General features: G+C 39.4%; 1 protein-coding gene across 1 annotated transcript; it reads right to left on the reverse strand.

The window, feature by feature from the left end:
- Window positions 1–1,521: 1,521 nt before the first annotated feature.
- Window positions 1,522–21,829, reverse strand: LOC113109128 (glutamate decarboxylase 1-like). The gene is made up of 16 exons (XM_026272693.1): window positions 21,748–21,829; window positions 20,200–20,259; window positions 18,553–18,705; window positions 17,384–17,626; window positions 17,018–17,108; window positions 14,153–14,265; window positions 13,836–13,951; window positions 13,149–13,228; window positions 13,022–13,076; window positions 8,058–8,174; window positions 7,901–7,965; window positions 4,094–4,172; window positions 3,745–3,894; window positions 2,487–2,594; window positions 2,309–2,398; window positions 1,522–2,224 (listed from the first exon to the last, which is right to left on the reverse strand). Exons 1-16 carry the CDS (start codon window positions 21,827–21,829, stop codon window positions 2,051–2,053), a joined length of 1,776 nt encoding a protein of 591 aa, XP_026128478.1. The 3' UTR covers window positions 1,522–2,050.
- Between the last annotated feature and the right edge of the window lie 402 nt (window positions 21,830–22,231).

The raw sequence follows: 22,231 nt of genomic DNA on the forward strand, positions 1-22,231 counted from the left end.
AACAAAAGCTAAGAGACTTTATTTTAGATTTTTTCTTCCCTTTTTAAAGTTCCTTTTTTGTAATAATTCATGAATACCATTGACTAAATCTCAACTACAGCATTCATTGCACTATGGTTACAAAATGCTTTGTTATATTGATATCTTAGGCTAGACATTCATTTCTTAAACTTAGTTAGATACACTATATGGCCAAAGGCACTGATGTTGGGTCAGGGGGTCTGGAAAAGTAGTTTTTAGTGGGGTTCACGCCAGACTTAGTAAACCATATGTGGACCCTGTTTTGGGCACCACCACTTCTCTAGACGGGTATTATGGTGTAGCATTGAAATGTTTCTTCACTGGAGGTACAGGAATAGCAAAATCCATTCATTAGAATGGGATGTTCACATACTTCTGGCCATATAATGTAGCAGAGTTAGAATTTTTGTTTTATGTCTTTGGTTGATAAATGAATTAAAATCTCTAATGCACTGTTTTAAATAATATAGATTAATACTGTATCTCAAAATACAAATGAAAATACTTGGAGAGAATAATATCTTTACCACTATTCAAACATTTCTTACTGTAAAACTATGTGATAAATGTTTGTCACAAACAATCACAATTTACACAAAGAGTCATAAATTCTAAAAACACAGTACTTGGTACAATGGTACATACTTCAGTTAATCTTCATGACATAACAGCTAAGAAGTTATGCATTTGTGCAATCACATGGACGGTCCAGATGGCTCTTAGATAGTGGTATATTACTGTATATTCTTAAACTTTTTTTTTTTATCAAGAATTCAGATTAGTTCTGGATTTTAAAGGAAATGTTCACAGTTGAAACATTATGCTCTATGTCCCTCAGTCTGAACAAAAATATTGTGTTTAATGCATTTACAGTGGATGTCTATGGGGCAAAGCAAAACAAAAAAGTCAGTCTCAGTTGTTTAATAAAGTGCTTATCTTATGATATTTGAACTGCAGGTTTCTCTATTGTAATTGTGACTGTGACTTTGATACAGTGAGGTATTGCTACTCCAATGCCTTGCCTGTTCAATTTCCACTGAGAAAGCAATACTGTAAGAACAATTTTATTTTATTTGTAGAAAGGGACAGTATTTTTATCACAGACACTGTCATAGAGCTTAATTTGAACTGAACCATGAACATTTCTTAAATGTACAGTTGTGCTCTATAGTATGATATTTCCTGTTGAAATAAAGGGTAACACTCTACAACAAGGTTTCATCACTTAACATGAGTTAATAATTGAATATTGAATAATTGAAAATGGACACTTTTTTTGGATTATTAGAAAATAATGCACACCTAAGGTGGTGATGTAAGGACTGTAAGTTTAACGGCTTCAAGAACAGCAACGCTACCATCTCACTTCTGAGAAAGACATGCAGCTTTTCAGTTTTCAGTGTAAAACTCTAAAACATTCTTCAGTCAATCAGGATCAAGTATTTGACATTGAGTAATGAGCAAAGTATTTGCACTATTTATTAATATAACATATATAATATAACAGATTTATCAATCTTTGTTAACCTTAGTTCATAAATATACAACTGCTCATTGCTAATTCAAGTTAGCTCAGGTCCATTAAATAATTGTAGATGTATTTGTAAATATTAAAAATAACAAAATAAGATTAATATATGCATTAAGTATTTTGGCAATGTCAGTTCATGCCAACAAATGTAGTTAACCAGAAAGGGAACCTTATAAGTGTTACAATAGAAAGAACACAATAAACATGAGACAAGAGAACAGGGGGAAGGGAAGAAGAGAGGACATATAATGTCATAGGAGGAAATCTGATCCTTCATTATGAAATTATAGCTTTAAGAGCTCACCACCTCTGCATTCTGAAATGTCCAGTTTCTTAGTGGAACATTCTAGAACATCAGAGAGGTTCATTATTCTAGAGCACCTCATTGGTCTAATACTCTGGAATGTCCAGCTGATACATTGCTTCAAAACATCTTCTCCATTTCCTATATTTCTACACAATTTACTAACATCTACTGAATATCCAACCCTGTGCACTCTATAAATCCTGGCCCAGTCTTTCTATCTCATCGATCAGGAAGTCAATGTCAGACCTGGTTACAGCCGGATTAGAGACAACCATTCTGAAGAAGTTGACCTTATTGCCTTGAGGCTGGTAGCCCACCATTGTTGTTCCACACTCCATCATCATTGCCTTGATCTTGGGAGCAACCTAGATATAATTCAAAGGACATAAACTTAAGGTTACTGGCTAAATGAAATGACTAAGAAGGAAAGTGTGTGAGTATCTACTTACCTTATGAAGTCGTTGTCTTTTCTCCTCTCCATCTGGCAGAAGCCTCAGGCTTGGAGGAATGTACCAGAAACACACATTAGTGTGTTGGGGCTAAGAAACAGACATAAGGGCATCATTAAAAAGTTATGAAAGAAACCTTGACTCTGAATAGTACTAGTATGTGATTGTTTTCACTCACCTCCCCTTGAAACACCATCTCATATCCTTCCCGGTTCTTTATCTTGTGGTAGAGATACTCAGACAGCTCCAGACATCTGTCAATGTGCTTCTCAAAGCCTATAGTGCCCTGTTAAAGACAACAGATCCATAACATCACATCTGATATTCTACAAACACATCTTTGAGCTGGATTAACATTGATTACAATACAGTAAACATACATCCACCATTCATCCATCCAACTGTTCATCCACCCATTCTTCCCTCCATTCATCTATTATCTATCCAACCAGTCTTCCACCATCCCATCATCTTTCCATTCATTCATCAATCCATCCATGCATCCAACCATTCATTTATACATCCAATTATCCATCCATCATTAATCCATCCATCCACCCCTTCATACATATAGTACAACCATTCATCTTCCACTACTTTATCCATCATCCATTCAACTATTTAACCATCCATCATCCATCTAATTGTCCATCCTTCCATCCATTCAACCATTCATCAATTAATTCATCATCCATCCAGCATTTTGTCCATCTTTTCATCCATCCATCTATCCATCCATCCATCCATTCTTCCTTCCATTCATGCATCCATCCATCAATAATTTCAACAGTTCACCCATCCATCCATCCATCCATCCATCCATCATCCATCCTTCCACCCCTTCACACATACAACCATTCATCTTCCACCCGTTTATCCATAATCCATTCAACTATTCAACCATCTATCATCCATCTAATTGTTCCTATATCCATCTGTTCAACCAGTCATCAAATAATCCTTCATCCATCCAACATTTCATCCATCTATTCGTCCATCCATCCATCCATCCATTCTTCCTTCCATTCATGCATCTATAACTTCATACATAAAACCATTGATCTTCCACCAATTTATTCTTAATTCATTCAAATATTCATCCATCCATCTATTAATCCGTCAACCATCCAACTTTTTGTCTATACATCCTTCCTTCCTTCCTTCCTTCCATCCATCCATCCATCCATCCATTTACCCTTTGCTACTTTTCATTCATTCATTCATCCATCCATCCATGTAAATGTTCATGCATCCGTCTACCCGATGCATTCATCCATCTATCCAATCTGTCCAACTGTTCATTTATCCATCCATCCATCTGATTTGTTTTTCATCACTGCATTAAAACCATGATTTCTGTATCTTGCATTTGATTAATTCACGAGTAGCACATTATCAAGCACTGAGGTTCTGATCTAATGGATGTGCACACACACCTTTGACTTCCACATGAGCCAGAATTTGAAGATGTCTACATGACGGCCACACTGTATGGCCTTGTCCCCTGTGTCATAGGTGACATCATACTGCTTATCCGGCTGAAAGAGATATCCTGCACACATGGAGTTACAGCCCTGAAGAAGACCCTGAAAACACACAGTAAGTGAAGATGATCATAATAACAACATGTCAGCAAGCAGCTCTCTCTCTTTTGATTCTTTGTCTCTCTGCCTCTCTTTTCCTCTTGTTCTCACCCAGCTTTCTTTGCATTCTATTACTGAACTTTAAGCTGTTCTATTAATATTCAGACTAATTATTTTCCCCATTTCTCCTTTTCTCTCTTACCTTCTCTCGGACCAGAATGGCGGAGCACTGTAGTGGAACGCCCATCATCTTGTGTGGGTTCCATGTGACAGAGTTTGCTCTGCAGAGACAACACTGATCAGAACACACTGTTCACACATGTGTAGTTGGTTAAAGAGATAAGAACACAGTAGAGTATGTGTTTAGCAGGTGTATAGCAAGCACTATAACATTTGAAATATGAAGTTTCCCCCACTTTTTGAAAATCATTGTATTTTTGTTTTATGTTGTTTGTAAGCAGTGTGAAGATAACATTTGTAGCCAGCTGTATAAACTAAATAAAAAAACAAATCCACGTTAACTGCAATTGACTCTAGAAAACACATCAAAAACACAAAATATTTAATTTGACATAATTTCAAAAGTGCAGTCTTTAAAAGAGTTTTAAGTGGGTTAAGAAACAGCCACATAAGTGTACACTCTTAAGTACACTTCAAGTGTCTGTTTATCTCATTAATATTATCCGCATGTACAGTTTTCCTAAATTTTAAGAGTTGAAGTACACTACAAGTGGGGTTTCAATACAGTTAAAGGCGCAATATGTAATTTTTCTGCTTTAAAAATAGCAGAAATCACTATATCTATGTTATACAGTATTGTTCAAAATAATAGCAGTACAATGTGACTAACCAGAATAATCAAGGTTTTTAGTATATTTTTTTATTGCTACGTGGCAAACAAGTTACCAGTAGGTTCAGTAGATTCTCAGAAAACAAACAAGACCCAGCATTCATGATATGCACGCTCTTAAGGCTGTGCAATTGGTCAATTAGTTGAAAGGGGTGTGTTCAAAAAAATAGCAGTGTCTACCTTTGACTGTGCAAACTCAAAACTATTTTGTACAAACATTTTTTTTTCTGGGATTTAGCAATCCTGTGAATCACTAAACTAATATTTAGTTGTATGACCACAGTTTTTTAAAACTGCTTGACATCTGTGTGGCATGGAGTCAACCAACTTGTGGCACCTCTCAGCTGTTATTCCACTCCATGATTCTTTAACAACATTCCACAATTCATTCACATTTCTTGGTTTTGCTTCAGAAACAGCATTTTTGATATCACCCCACAAGTTCTCAATTGGATTAAGGTCTGGAGATTGGGCTGGCCACTCCATAACATTAATTTTGTTGGTTTGGAACCAAGACTTTGCCCGTTTACTAGTGTGTTTTGGGTCATTGTCTTGTTGAAACAACCATTTCAAGGGCATGTCCTCTTCAGCATAGGGCAACATGACCTCTACAAGTATTTTAACATATGCAAACTGATCCATGATCCCTGGTATGCGATAAATAGGCCCAACACCATAGTAGGAGAAACATGCCCATATCATGATGCTTGCACCTCCATGCTTCACTGTCTTCACTGTGTACTGTGGCTTGAATTCAGAGTTTGGGGGTCGTCTCACAAACTGCCTGTGGCCCTTGGACCCAAAAAGAACAATTTTACTCTCATCAGTCCACAAAATGTTCCTCCATTTCTCTTTAGGCCAGTTGATGTGTTCTTTGGCAAATTGTAACCTCTTCTGCACATGCCTTTTTTTTAACAGAGGGACTTTGCGGGGGATTCTTGAAAATAGATTAGCTTCACACAGACGTCTTCTAACTGTCACAGTACTTACAGGTAACTCCAGACTGTCTTTGATCATCCTGGAGGTGATCATTGGCTGAGCCTTTGCCATTCTGGTTATTCTTCTATCCATTTTGATGGTTGTCTTCCGTTTTCTTCCACGTCTCTCTGGTTTTGCTCTCCATTTTAAGGCATTGGAGATCATTTTAGCTGAACAGCCTATCATTTTTTGCACCTCTTTATAGGTTTTCCCCTCTCTAATCAACTTTTTAATCAAAGTACGCTGTTCTTCTGAACAATGTCTTGAACGACCCATTTTCCTCAGCTTTCAAATGCATGTTCAACAAGTGTTGGCTTCATCCTTAAATAGGGGCCACCAGATTCACACCTGTTTCTTCACAAAATTGATGACCTCAGTGATTGAATGCCACACTGCTATTTTTTTGAACACACCCCTTTCAACTAATTCAACTAATTGCCCAATTGCACAGCCTTAAGAGCGTGCATATCATGAATGCTGGGTCTCATTTGTTTTCTGAGAATCTACTGAACCTACTGGTAACTTGTTTGCCACGTAGCAATAAAAAATATACGAAAAACCTTGATTATTCTGGTTAGTCACATTGTACTGCTATTATTTTGAACAATACTGTATATATTTTTTAGTTGTGTACTTACATCATCCCGACAGTTTCCACGAACTTTCAAATCCGGAGAAAATTATAGTTTAATTAGAAGACACGGCACGTTTCTTTATTTCCGTTTTGTCGCCCGTCTATGGCGTCATATAAACTTTGACCCCTCTAGTTTATCTAACTTCCTGCGGAACCGCCAAATACAAAGGTGAACAGAAACAAAGACGACACGAAGAAGAAAAAATAGTAGCCTTGATTGAGACTATTAATTTTATATTTATATTTGTATTTAAACCTCAATCAATAACTTAGTTATGGATCATGATTATGCTTTGCCTGCACGTTCTGTGAAGCCGAACTCGCTTGCATTCTGATAAACAGGTATGCATCTATTCAGCTAACTTTATCTATCCGTATATTTTGTGAAACGATATACTGTCTTGTGTAAAACGCAGTGGGACTAGCTCTCATGTAAATCTACATTTGTTCTATATCTAGCTGAATAAAGTAGCTTCAAATGCATTTCTGTAACTTGTTCGATAACATAGTATAACGTAATTATAATTATTAACGAAAGGCGGTCGTGTTTTTTAACATATATTACTACTAGCTACATGGAATATTGATTTGATAGGGGTCTCATAATTCATATAGACGGTTTCATCGGGCGCACGGTCGTGTATATCGGTCTGGCTGCGGTGCTTTCTACAAACGCAGTTAAAGGCAAGGTGATGAGTAGACTGAAGTTGGGCTCAGGTGTTTGTGCTGCGGGGTGTGTTTCCCATACATTTATTTATTTTTGGAGACTCGCCACAATTTTAAAACTGATCTTTTTTCAAAAAGGCTTCATTGAATAAACATGAGTAACGTTACTTACTGTACGTTTCATAATAATAATTCCTTACATTTATATGTTTAAATATCAAAGCAAGGCACAGGTGTTTTTATATCGCTGTATTTCTGAAGAAAGACTTGCATGTTATATGCCTGATAGCAGCGTATGAGCGTACCAGCTCTGCTTCGTTTACAGCTGTTACTGGGGAAACCTCTATTTCTCGCGCTTTATGTCTATGCTTTAAAACATCTCCTGTTGGCAAATAATGAATTTGCATTTTCATTAAGTCCGCCTGATCCACGCAGCAAACATTTTGTTTGTTATCAAAAAATATCTACTCTAGAGGGACTTGGCTGTTGTTATTGATTCTATTTGGAAGTCTACCGGAAGTTAAGTTAGAATGAGTGAGGAATGATAGGGAGCGACAGAGCGCGTGTTCCAATGAACAACAACTCCCATGAGCCTTACGCTCTTTCCCGACGTCATCAAAGTACGTCTTATGTTATTATTTTGATTGAGTGACCCCTGGTGGCCAAAAATTCCATACTGCGCGTTTAAGCTCACTTCTTTTCCCCAAGACTGAACAACAAAGTGTTAAACATTACTACATAGCTTCTTCTTATCAAATTATGACTACTATGTGAATGTTATATCACCCAAATACTACTCGTGAAGCAAGCTGATTTTATTTAATATATCTTCTCTTTTCAGACCAACCCTTTGCCCCTGGAGTGTAATTTATTCACCATACCTCTCTACGCCATTCAGCTTGTGTCTGTGTTTTCTAGACATCAGCAAACCTCCACCCCATGCTCCCTTAAAACACACATTGACACCATAAGTTTAAAAGCATCTTATTCAGAGTGTGACCATAATCAGTAAGTGAATAATGCTAATCACAAACGTACATCCACATGAAGCCAGATGTTGTATTTCTCACAGATGTCAGCAATCTCATTGATTGGATCAAAGGCTCCATACACTGTAGATCCAGCTGTAGCGTTCACAAACACTGGCACAAACCCCTGGACAGCAAAGACGCAACAAAACCATTTCACCAGATAACATGCACAAGAGTCGCTCAACACTAAATCTTTCAAACTAAACTCATGAAATGCATCTGAAACAAATATTATTTAAATGAAACCCATGTTTGATCAACTGCACTATGTTTTTAAATAGTGATATTAAAGAAATGTTGCTATTTCAATACAGTTCCTCTTCAGGAACTCGAGCTGCGTCAAAAAACACTTTGGGGAACGCGTTTAGAGTGAGCGACTCTGAATATCATATCTAATCTGTCTTATAGAAGAGTGTCACGTCACGTGCGGGGTGTCGTAAGCGACCAGGAAGCTATAAAGGCAGGAGCGGCGCAGCTGGCTTCAGACTTCGCGTATTTCAGCTAGCGCTCTGTGTGTGCATGTCATTCTGTCTTGTCAGTCTTATTTATTGTTGTTTGTCACTATTAGCTCCTCAAAGAGTAAGTCAAAGAGCAAAGCTAAGACGGGACATCTGAAAGGTGAATCCAGATCGCGTTTCAGATTGTGTGTTCATCACGAGTGAGAATACACGGTCTGTGCGCGGTCTGCCTGGGATCGAGGCACGCTGTTTCGGCTCTTGAGGGAGCCGACTGCCTGCACTGGTACAAGCAAGAGTGGACGCTTCGATCCCGGAGGGAGTCTCTGCCAGCATTCCTTGCGGTGTCGGTCCCGCTTTCGCCGAGGCGGAGCGGCGCCTGCACTCACTGGGTTCGCAGATAAGATCTGCTGGAGGGTATGGAGACGGGCGTGTCCCTATCTCCTACCTCACCCGCCAGATCTGCCCGATCTCCGGGTTCGGAAGCCCGAGTGTTGCGGTCCTTCTCCCCGAGTGACGCCGTGTCACACCGCCTTTTTTTCTCCGAGGAGATTGAAATGGAGGGCATCGATGAGCTTGCAGTTGCACAAACATAAGCTGCATAAACATCAGTTGCTCAGACAACAGTTACACAAGCATCAGTTTCACAAGCTTATTATGCATAACTGTATAACAAGCAGCATTAATGAGGAGCGCAGCTCACGCAGTCAGCTCTCTGGAAAAAATAGGGGGGCTGACTGTGCTTCTCGCATATCTAAGAACAAGGCGAAGATGGCTCTGCCTATCTCCACCCGTGTTCCCTAGATTTAGAGTTCATTCTCGAGGTTTGGAAGCACGCGCAGCGGTTCCTTTCCCCTCTGTGAACTCGCAGCTGCAGCTACTTATCTCCGAGGAGATTAATATTGTTTGTGTAAGCAGCTCGCGTGCTGCCGAGGCAACGCGTGTATTACATCATTTCAGTTTTGATGTGAATCTTACCAAAACCAGACCGTCTTTACTCGTCTGATTGGTTAACTGCATTAATTCTGAGGAATTAAATTCAGTATTTATATGACTATGAGAAGTTAGATATGAATTATATCAACAAGGCAGACCGTGTTTACTCGTCTAATTGTTTGTTTGCATTAAATTCTGAGGAATATTATGACAATTATCTCACTCTGACCCTGACAGCAAGCAGTTTCGGTCCAGATTCAGCCCACTTCTGGCCCGCATGGATTTCATGCGGGCCGGATCTGGGCCGACACTATGTTGCTGTCTGGGGAGAAATTATATATACTGGAGGTGCTGCTGGGCGGGAGCAGCCCTCTCAGTCTATCGTCAGAGCGTTGCCGCCCGCGATCCCCCTTGTCGGGACCGGAGGCTGAAGCAACGCTCTGAACCAGGGTTTTTCCCGGATCTGAGGGCCGTACTTCAGGCTGGGAGGCCCTCGGTTAAGAAGTCCTGACACGTTTCGGTCACGACTGCAGAGGGCAGCCCCTACTGGGGTAGAGCGGCATACAACACATCACACGGTGCCCCGTCTCGCCTCAGCGTTCTCAGTATCTTCCGCCCGTGCGCGCAGCCAGGCGGAGACGCTCGCCACCCCTGCAGGGGCCTCTTACACCAGAGGTCAGTCTCGAGAGACTGATTCCCTTAGTAGATTATTTAGCAGCATGGAATCTAAAAAGCCAAATGTATCTCAATGGGTCCTGCACACAGTAGAAAAAAGCTACCGTATTCAGCCGATATTCAACGGGGTCATTTCGATGATAGTCTGCCCCAGCAGAGTCTGGTTATGGAACAGGAAGTGAAAACCCTATTAGAGAAGGACGCCATCGAGTTGGTCCCTCCTCGAGACAGGGAGTCCGGGTTCTACAGCTGGTATTTCATAGTTCCAAAGAAGGATGGGGAGTTGCATCCGATTATTAGACCTGAGGGTCTTAAATCGTTCAGTTATGAGATTGAAGTTCAAAATGCTCACGATCAAGGATGTTGTAGCTCAGATCAGGTCCGAGGACTGGTTTGTCACAATAGATCTCAAAGATGCATACTTCCACATATCCATCCTTCCAAAACATAGGAAGTTTCTGAGGTTCGCTTTCGGGCGCGAAGCCTACCAATATCGACTCTCACCCCGCACGTTCACAAAATGTGTAGACGCGGCTCTGGTTCCTCTGCGCATGCATGGCATCCGCATTATCAATTATATCGACGATGTTGATTTTAGCTCAGTCAGAGTAGGCTCGGCATCGAGATGTCGTTCTCGCCCATATGGGGGAGCTGGGTTTGAGACTGAGAGCCAAGAAGAGTGTACTTTCTCCAGTTCAGAGAACCACCTATCTAGGCGTAGTATGGGATTCGACCCCGATGCAGGCACGATTGTCCCCTGCTCATATCGAGTCGATCCTCATCTCAGTCGAGAGAGTCAGAGAAGGCCAGTCACTCACTGTCAAACAATTTCAAAGATTGTTGGGTCTGATGGCAGCTGCGTCCAAAGTGATACCTCTTGGCCTGCTGTACATGAGACCCCTACAGTGGTGGCTGAAGACCAAGGGATTTTCCCCAAGGAGCAATCCACTTCGCACTATCAAGGTCACGTGGCGCTGCCTCCGTGCCTTAGACATGTGGAAGAAACCTTGGTTCTTGAATCAGGGCCCGGTGCTGGGAGCTCCTTGTCGCCGTGTAATACTAGCGACAGATGCATCCCTCACTAGCTGGGGTGCAGTCATGAGTGGCCACCATGCCACTGGTCTGTGGAGCGGTCGCCATCTGACATGGCATAGCAATTGTCTAGAAATGCTAGCAGTTTATCGTGCACTGAAGCACTTCCTCCCAGACCTAATGGGTCACCATGTGTTGGTGCACACCGACAACACATCGGTGGTCTCTACATCAACCACCAGGGAGGTCTGCATTCACGCCCCTTGTACAAGATGGTGCACCAGATCCTTGTGTGGTCCCAGAGCAAACTCCTCTCATTAAGAGCAGTATATATTCCTGGGAAACTAAATATGGGAGCAGACATACTGTCGAGGCAGGGGCCGAGGCCCAGGGAATGGAGGCTTCACCCAGAGGTGGTGAAGCAGATATGGAGAGTTTTTGGCACAGCTCAAGTAGAACTCTTTGCGACTCAAGAGACATTACAATGTCCCCTTTGGTTGTCTCTAGTTCATCCAGCTCCTCTGGGACTGGACGCTATGGTACAGACCTGGCCGAGGCTTCGTCTGTACGCCTTTCCTCCTATTGCTCTGCCCACGGGAGTTCTGGCGAGAGTACACCAGGATGGGGTCCGTCTGTTATTAGTAGCCCCGTTCTGGCCGGGCCGAGTATGGTTCGCAGACCTGGTCTCGCTCCTCGACGGCTCTCCATGGGAGATACCGATCAGGACAGACCAACTCTCACAGGGGCATGGCACAATAACTCACCCTCGCCCGGAGTTGTGGAAGCTGTATGCCTTGAGGTGGAAACTCTTCACCTCATGGTGCAGAGACCGCCAGCTAGACCCAGCAAACTGCCCAGTTGGTACAGTTCTGGAGATCCAACAGGCCAGGCTCTCTGCAGGGTTGACCCACTCCACGTTGAAGGTTTACGTGGCGGCCATTGCGGCCTATCACGCCCTTCTCGATGGCCAGTCTTTGGGAAGACGCCCCTTAGTTACACGTTTCCTCCGCGGTGCGCTAAGGCTGAGACCTCCAGTACGGTCCCGTATTCCCCCGTGGGACTTGGTCGTGGTGTTAGAGGCAATGTGCAAACCTCCATTTGAACCTATTTAAGATATTTCAGACAGACATCTGACGCTTAAAACCGCCTTTCTATTGGCTATTACCTCTTTGAGGAGAGTAGGAGTTCGCGTTGGTACTCGTTCCCCAAAGCGTTGTTTGACGCAGCTCAAGTTCCTGAAGAGGAACGTCTCTAGGTTACGTATGTAACCCTAGTTCCTCGAGGGAATGAGACAATGCGTCTCGGAGCCATACCCCCAGCACCCCTGCCGGAGCTTGCTGGTACTCGAAGCTGAAGCCAGCTGCGCGGCTCTTGCCTTTATAGCTTCCTGGTCGCTTACGTCACCCTGCCCGTGATGTCACGCTCTTCTATAAGACAGATTAGATATAATATTCAGAGTCGCTCACGCTAAACGTGTTCCCCAAAGCGTTTTTGACGCAGCGTCTCGTTCCCTCCAGGAACTAAGGTTACATATGTAACCTAGAGACGTTTTAGCTTTAGAAGTCCAATGTGCTTTCAATCAAAGTTTGTAGTGTAAGAAATTAAAGGTGTGAATGCAGGATTGTGCAGTATGTATTTTGTTCAAGCACTATTAATTCTACCTTACAAAACCATGTGTTATCGGAGCTGTAAATAAAAAAGACGAAAACAGATGAACGTTATTATGCATTATTGTCTAAATGACCGTGTTTGAAGGAGTGCATGATTGTGACAGTAATTTCATGACTGGATTAGAACTCTATACAAAGATGCAATTTAAACAAAAAAGTCTCATATGATGTTGAAGTCTTTTGGTTGTGCACTGGAGACTCACCTTCTGTTTGGCATCAATGACTTTGGCCTCCAGATCAGCCGGAATCACTCTACCTCTAACAAAACATGCAAATGTTACAGACTTTCGTTGATGAGACAGTCCACCGACACATAGAGCCTCCACTTACCTCTCATCTGTCTTCAGCAAGATCAGATTCTCTGTGCCGAATCCCAACACTGCACTGGCCTTCTTTATAGAGTAGTGACTCTGGAAACAACATTGTAATGGACTGGTAAGTGGTGGGGCTTGTACTTGTATAATTACATTCAAAGCTTCTAAACTGACAGACGAGACATATAAAGAAGCACCAGCCAGCATAACTCCCACATCTCATTTGCATTTGCATACATTCAAATATTGTGCATAAGGACACATTACACCGGGTTTGATGTCATTGATCTGTCAAGGAACCGAGATCGGTTTAATGCATGCAAATGAGATGTGAGAGATGCAGCAAAAGGAAAAGATTTACAGTGAACTGGTCTCATAAAAAGCTAACATATGGTTTCAGAAGTCTTATAATATAATACACATTTAAGGTGCCTGTTTTGTAAGTTTTGGAGTTTGCTGCATGCATTGCATGAGAAATAAAAACCAAGGTATACTGCAAAACATGTATTTGATGATACGGATGAGTAAAAAATGACAGAATGTACATATTTTGTCCCATTTCTATTCTATAGGCTGACTACAGAAACAGTTGATACTGTAGGAACAATGCACTCGGAGTGATAACTATTGGGAATACTTTCAGGCTCAGCATCTAACAGCGTGGCGAAAGAGAGCGAAGACAGAGAGCGTGTAAATGACCTACATGTTCAGAGGTGAACAGCACCAATCTGGGAGCCGCTGCCATGCCTTTGATTTTAACCTCAGGGTAGTGTTTATACCGTGCCACCATCAAGCTGTACATGTTTGAGATTGCTCCTCCTGCATAAAACACACATTTTACCACATCCAACAGGTCTGTAAGTAGCCCTATACGGCTTACTATGTCATATCTGATGCACATATTTCTAAGGCCTTTATCAACATAATCAAAAGTCTGCTTTTGTACACAATCTACCACACACCTCTTGTTATCATAAATGGCCATATAAATATCAGCAACTGTTGTTTACTTGACCACACCTGGTGAGAAAATGCCATCGCCCTCTCCATTCGGCCAGCCAATGATCTCTCGCATTTTCTTCAGGGTGAGCTGTTCCATCAGTACAAACACTGGTGCAATCTCATATGTGAACCTGTAAACACACACACCTCGTTACTGCTCGTCCCACATTAATGAGTGTCCTGACAGCAGGAGGTAATTCACTAACTCTCTGTATTCATGTCAGTCTGTTCAGTCCATCACTGAATCATTGTGATGGGAGGAAGCCCACTGCAGGCATCTTCAACCTATTAGCGCCAGTCAATAATCATCCACGGTGATTAGTGATGATGAGCAGCTCATTAGTACATGCAAATGTCAAGTGCTCATGCAGTTCTGTCTAATCAATATAAACAGTACTGACGTATAATTTAGAGACAGCGTGAACCCGTGCAAGCTTGAGAAGGTGAAATCATATACTGCGGAGACCGGAGCTAGTTGTCACAGGTTTTCTAGTCAAAAGTCCATTTATAGTTATGATTTCTCTAGCAGTACTTTTATATTTTATATTCAAACATATATGACAAAAAATGTATTTATTTATTTATTTTTGTGCATTATCTCTTACAAATTACCTTTTTTTACTGTTGGGTAAATACAATAAAACCACACAGTCCATTCAGTACTTCCAGACAAACAAGGTAGTTTTAAAAGCAGATCTGAATGTTATTTATTTATATATATATATATATATATATATATATATATAAAAAAAAAAAAAATTACTCCAGTTTGAATACCTTTCAAGTAAACTGTATTTTTGTATAATTGTAAAAATGTAAAAAAAAAAAAAAAAAAAAAAAAAAAAAAACATAAGGATAACGTTTATATTAGTAATATTTCAAGAACACTTACTGGCCTGAATCAACTTATGTTTTCTTGATTATCCATACATCATGTTTAGAAAATGCATGATGAAATGTATCAAAAAAATCAGTTTTAAGAATGTTTAAGAAGTCTCAATCACCATTGTACTGCATTGTATTGTGTGCTTCAGAAATACTGAGCTTTGATCATAAAACTAAGAATTTAAATATCATTTTACTAAGACAGATTATTGGGAGATGTAGAGTAACAACTGATATTTATATGAATTTTGTGTCAGTAATCTGTTATACTGTTATAAAGGTGTCATTGATTTATATTACAAGCTGTCAGCTTTTCTTTTTTTTTTTGGCCTTATAAATATTAGAAACGGCACCAAATTGCATGTCTTGTTCAGCTTTCCCTCCTCAAATATGAGCTCCATATTCTCCATTAGCACACTAACAATAAAAGCCAAATGTGCCAAATATACAGTAATCCCCAACAAAAAACACATATGTATGCAGATTTTTTTTACCAATTTGTCCAAAGATTCAATAAACAATTTATTTTTTATAATAAAGTACATTTAAAAAAAGAATATTGTTCTGACAATAAAAGCACAGCAGTGTTTACTAAGACAAGCATCACTATTACTATCTCTCATGATTCAGAATCTGAACAAACATTGAATATATATATATATATATATATATATATATATATATATATATATATATATATATATATATATATATCCTGGTCTTCAGTTAACAGAGCAACATTACACTTGCTTTTCCTGAATTTAACAGTGCTAATATGTTTTATTATTCGTTTAAATTAATGTTTTATGATTATGTTTCTTTTTAAATGTTATGTTTATTTGATTCCATGTAAATGAAACGCTGCGTCAGCACAGTTATGTTTTGTGACATCTATGCAGGAGAAATATACAAATGACTTCATGTTCAAATTGACTAACTATGCAAAAATGATGTTATTGTTGTTGCAATGACAAAAATGAATAAAATAAGTGGTTTTATTCGAGTCAGCATTATTATTTAACATCACTGAGCCAGTCTACATACAGTCAAGTCAAAAGTTATTCAGAAATCAGATATATACATATTTTTTCACTAGCGGGTGCAGGACACTATAGTTCACTTATGTAAGTGAGGATAACAAAATAAAGTGAACTGTGACATATTTTACCCAAAGATTCTTCATAAAGTGGATTGCCAGTAAAAATTAATAAACATTTGGGAACAAAAATTATTCAGACACTTTGACTTGACCATGTTTTGCTTAAGTGTTTTTCTTTAATTGCTAATGCAACCTTTTTACAACACAGACTGAACTAAATGAAGCATTGCTCGGTAACTGGTTGACCAAAATTGGTATTAATTGTGTTCTTAAATTTAAAAGCAGACAGCTATTCAATCAAATGCATGCATACCTTTCAATCAAAGTTTCTGACATGATCCAGATGAATTTGTTCTGACACAGTTTAACTGAGTTGCCATTCTCTAAAACTATAGCAAATAAACTGTGATAACGCGAGAAGTGTTGAAGGTGTCTGAATAAACTCTGGTTCGAATGTACATCAAGATATACCAGAAAAACTCCATGTTACCAGCTAAATCAGGCACAAAAAGCTCTTTAAGGTAATACTTGCAGGCCACCACTTTTCACATTGTGGTGAATGTTCAACCACAAGTCAATGGGAGATTTTAATATTGTAATCTATTTTATTATCATTTTATCAGTTGTAGCAGTTGTAAAGCTAAAATGATCTGTCAAGGCTTGAATTGAGGCTATAAATTAAGCAGTTTGGACTAAATTAATAGTTGATGTTTAATACTTAACATTAGAGATTTTGAAGAATATTCTTTTAGTTCTGTCTTGCAAGTACCATAACACTTCATAAATAGGTTAAATATAAAGTTTAATTGTAAACTGCTGAATTGTCTTATTTGGTCAAATTGTTTGCCTCGTGCAAAACAACGAAGCTGAATGAATGAAGGAAGGAGGGAGGAACTCACATGTTAGTGTTGGCAGTAGAAGTCAGCCATTCTCCAGCTAAACCAATGATGTCTAGACCTGAAGACAGCTGGTTAAAAAACCTTGGGTGACCTGCAGACAAGGAAAGAAGATGACACACCAACACCAATGCACATGCATGCACTCGGAAAAATAAAGGTGCTTCACGATGCCATAGAAGAACCTTTTTGTCTAAATGGTTCCATAAAGAACCTTTCTGTTTCACAAAAGCTTCTTCGTATTCTAAAAAGAATAGTTCTTCTTCAGCATCGCTGTGATGAATCGTTTAAGCCCCTTTGTTTTTAAGAGTGTGTGTCACTGTAAGATTGTGAAGCATTTATTGAATCGGAGGAGCAGGTGAGGGTCACCGGTGCGGATGCCGTATTTGAGCGTGTCCCTGCAGTCCACCAGGATCTGCTCCAGACTCTCGGGCTCATCACACAGATCTAGGTTGAAGCCCTCCATTCCCTCCAGCAGCTGGTGCGGATGATGGAAGTCCAGCACTTTTGTGGATCTGTCGAAGGTCTTTCGCACATAGTTAGTGAGGATGTCCACCACCTCCAGCAGGAACTGCATCGTATACTCCTCTCCATTCTTAGCAGGAAGCAGATCTGTGACCACATTTGTTACAAAGATGTATCCGTCAATCAAACTGCTGCTTGTTCTTACAGTTTCCTTCATTCGTAGAAAAATAGGCTATTTACACATGCTGGTGAAAGAGAGATTCTTCTCTCTTTTTAATGTTTTTGAAAGACGTCTCTTATGCTCACTAAGGCTGCATTCATTTGATCAAAATATGATCAGAATATGAAATATTTTTCTTTTCATTTTTAAATGAAATTATTACCACAATGTCAAAAATGATACACTACCACAAAAGTCTGGGGTAAGTTTTTTTTAAAAAAAGAAGAAAGAAAATAAATAAATTCAACTGTTTTGAACATTGATAATAATAAGAAACATTTCTTGAGCAGCAAATCATCATATGAGAATGATTTCTGAAGATCATGAAGTAATGATGAGGAAAATACAGCTGTACATCACAGAAATAAATCACATTTTAAAATGTATTCAAACACAAAACTTAAAAATTGTGATAAAATTATAAATAATAATTTAATAATATTTCATTTTTGTTTAATTGTCTAATTAAAGGCTTCCTTCAAAAACATTAAAAAAATCAAAATAATTCAAGCTTTTTTTCTTTCTTTTTCTTTTTTGTATGAGTGGAAAGCAGAACATTTAAAATAAAATAAAAAATAATCATTTACTGACAAACTATTTGCAGGCAAACTATGTAAAACGTAGGCTAATATCAATCTGCTTTACTGCTTTAATTTTTGAGCCCTTTTATAAATTCTAAACATAATTAACTGCATATCAAAATAAATATGTACATATGTACATAAAAAAGAATCCCATTGCAAATTATATTATAAATTATATTCTAAAAATATACTTAGCCTATGTAACATTTAATAATCAAGTTATTTTAGTAAAAGGCGAGCCTGATGATCAGGGGGTCCGTGTGCCTCACCTCGCGCATACAGATTGGAGAAGTCCGTCTCTGCGCGTCTGAAGCGAGCGTCTCGCGCGTTGTCCCGTGTTAAGATGCTCTTGGGCTGCTGTTCGTTAATAAACCCGACAATTCGACTCTTGTCGTCCACGTTATTGTTCTTCTGCAAAAATCCTGTATTATTACACAGAGAAGAAGACTGAAATGAGCGGCCTCCGTTTTCTCCAAACATTGCAGCACATACTTTGACACAGATGAAGTGTCTGTAAAGGTCTCCTCGGAGCAGTGTCCGTCCCATGTGTGTTCATGACACAGGTGACCATCACATGATGAGCTCAGTGTCACAGGGGTGTAGATGGACTGTAAATGAACCCTCGACATCACAGAGAGCAGGCACGAGCGCAGCTGATGCTCGTCACGACAGGAACCATACCGCGGTTTATAGATGCAGTTAGCCTACATGTACAGTTATTAGCCATAACAATAAATACAGTTAAACAGTTTTATTTATTTATTTATTTAGGGTGTCTTCGTTTAAAAAACAACAAACAGCAAAAGATAACTGAGTGCAGAATTGACATCACACTGCTAGGCTACAGAGGAATTATTACAGCATAGCAAAAAAAAAAAAAAAACCCTGCATCGAGACAGCAGCAAGAGCTTTCCATCCGCACATCAACGCCACTGCAGATTATTATATTTTGTCTTCTGCGGCTTCCTCATTGTCTTCATCCTCATCTTCTTCAGCTGATATGGGATCATTCAAGCGGTGCATGGCTCTTCTACCACGACACATTTCTAGTCTGCCAGATGAACCTAGGATATATATATATATATATATATATATATATATATATATATATATATATATATATATATATATATATATATATATCCTAAACCGTAAACCACATTGTCATTCTAAATGCAATCTTATTTATATTCGAACCTTACTATTTATATTCCCATTCGTCTGTATCTAATGAAACAGCCATAAACCGATTTAACGCGACTAATTCACGAAAGACTATTTCTTCTGAAATCAGCTCTTATCAGTAAGCGTTATGTAAAGGGTTCGTGTTATCGCTGCAAAACAGAGGCTTGACGGATTGTGCTTTAATAGATCTCCACTGAGCACAAATTCTCTCGGGACACACATAGATTCATCTGCTCACCTCTCAACTCGATGCCGGACTAAAACAATCGGAAAGCGTTATCTTTAATAAACGAACCGAAGGGATTTTCTTTAAATTGTATGGTTAAGCAAAGCAACATTTTTCAAGCAAATTCTGTAGGCTGTTCTGGTTTTGTTTTGTCTGTTAACTGCAGTGCAGCTTCAGTCTTTCAGCGAAGTCCAATAGGCAATTTTTCATTTTAAAAAGAAACTCGTTTTCAGTCTTCTCCTCCATTCATCGGCACATAATGGAGGTAATTGCTGCTGCTGTTGTTGACGGTCAATTAGGTGACCAGCAGAAACCACCAAAAGGGGGCGCTATGAGACACATCTGCTCGTTAGAAAGCAATTAATACAGACATATTAGCCTATGCACCACAGTGCCAGGTGGTTTTTCAAAATAGTTGGCGTAGTAGGGCTGAAAACCATGAAACTCTTCCATCATATTCACTGCTTAATTGTTTATATTTAGCCTTTTTTTTTTTTTTACTTACCGCATATCTTCATTCCAAGTTTCCTCGTGCATCCATGAGCGACTCCACTCCAGTCATAGTCTACGGGGAGAAAACGGCGAAATCTCTAAGTAATCTGGCAAATAAAGCGATAATTATATGGTCCCCGCCTATCCACAAAATACAATCTTTCTAAATGCACCCAAGCGGTAAATGCACCATCCTTTATGCTCCTAATATGAAATTAATGTGGCAGGCAGCTGAACAGAATCCAGCATTAATGCAGGCCAAACCAGGACAAGAGGTGGATGAGGAGCTCCCTCCCCTCGGCCCAAACCCTCAGCAGCGCTATTATGAGTTCAGCATCATTGACCAGCAGCTCATTATCTCTCCCAGCATCCCGTCCCATTCTTCTCCAAATGCCTTCTCCTCTTTTCATCTCAGGTGCATTAAATCGTTTTCTATTTCAACTGCAATTCTGATTTACTTGATGTAAATAATTGGCATGCTTGGCAGATAAACGTGGCACGAAAACATAAAGCGAATCTTGAAATCTGATGCATTTATTATTATTATTATTATTATTTAATTTTTTTTAGATTTCACAATTAAATGAGGGTCTATATGACGAATTTATTCACATTGTTTTGAAAAGACGTCATATAGGACACTTCAAAGAATAGAACAATGAATTTAACAAATAGCGAGGATTTTATGCTTTTGGAAAATTCAAAAAAAAAAATAATAATAATAATAAGGCTATCAGAATAGAAATGTGAGAAATTAAATCTAAAATTGCTAATTTTAAAAATAAAGAAAACAGAGCCCAGGATGAATGTGAGTAAATGTACCCCGCAGCTACAGACACACACAGTCACAATATACCGTGGCTAATTTTTGAAGAGCATGTTTCTTCCGGCCATAAGGAAATTAATAAACAGAGCTGTTTGCCTCCGCCATCACACAGAAACACACTGACGCGAGCAGCGGGCCATTACCGATTTAGAGTGCCTACAATTATAGATACACTTCATGTGATTAGACACTTCGACAGACAGACTCGTTCCCGTTTTTACCTTTGGACCAAGATGACAAAAATATAGGCTACCTAAAGAAGTAGGCTACAATAGCCTACTGAAGCTATAAAACTGTCCTGCAACATAAAAATGACAGCTTGATAGGCTACCTAATACATTTTAATAATAGCTAATGTTAATAATAGTAATATCTAATTTTAAATTACAAATATTATATATAGCCTAATTTTAATAATAGCTAGCTTACATTTTAAACAATAGTGTGTTCCCGTGCATCTGAAAACTAATGTCGGATCAGAGTTGGCTGATCGTCTGTCTTCACTAATTGTCTGTGTGCAGGTGTCTTTAAAGGCCATCACCTATGTTGACAGCGGCATTGGTCTGTCTGGGTGATGCGGGGGTCCGACGCGCCGCGCGCTCAACGCTGCGGTGATTTGTTGCTCCTGACGCGTCGCGAACAGCGCCGTTTTCTCGCCTCAGCGACAAGATTAATGGCGTTGGCCACAAAGCAAATAGCCGGAGTGAAATAGCGGTTTATCGGTGATGGACCTACTTGAGGAGGGTGGCCGTAAATTTGTCGAGTTGGGATCCGGATCTCCGCCAGAAGAGGAGGAGGAGGAGGAGGAAGCCGCCATCAGCCCCAGTGTTTAAGTCCTCAATCCAAAGAGCCCTGTCACTCTCAGAGAAACTGCTCCTGATTCAGCAGACACACACAGTCAAGCTGACTGGAGGAGAGACAGAGAGAAGGAAGTTCAGCATCAACACCGGCATCATTTAAGGTCTAGCATTAAAAAAAAAAAAAAAAAAAAAAAAAAAAAAAAAAAGATTTTTCATATCATAAATTAAAATAATAACTAAATCGAATATGCTAATGGATTAGATAGTCTACTATAGCCTATATGTGCTACTCTTTTCTTTAAAAATAATAAAATACTTTCGGTTCTTTGGGTGACAAGCTTCCTTGGAAAACAGAACCTTATTATTATTATTATTATTATTATTATTATTATTATTATTAAACAGAACCTTAACAAAGA

The sequence above is a fragment of the Carassius auratus genome, chromosome 9 (genome assembly GCF_003368295.1).
Source record: "Carassius auratus strain Wakin chromosome 9, ASM336829v1, whole genome shotgun sequence".
NCBI classification, from domain to species: Eukaryota; Metazoa; Chordata; class Actinopteri; order Cypriniformes; family Cyprinidae; genus Carassius; species Carassius auratus.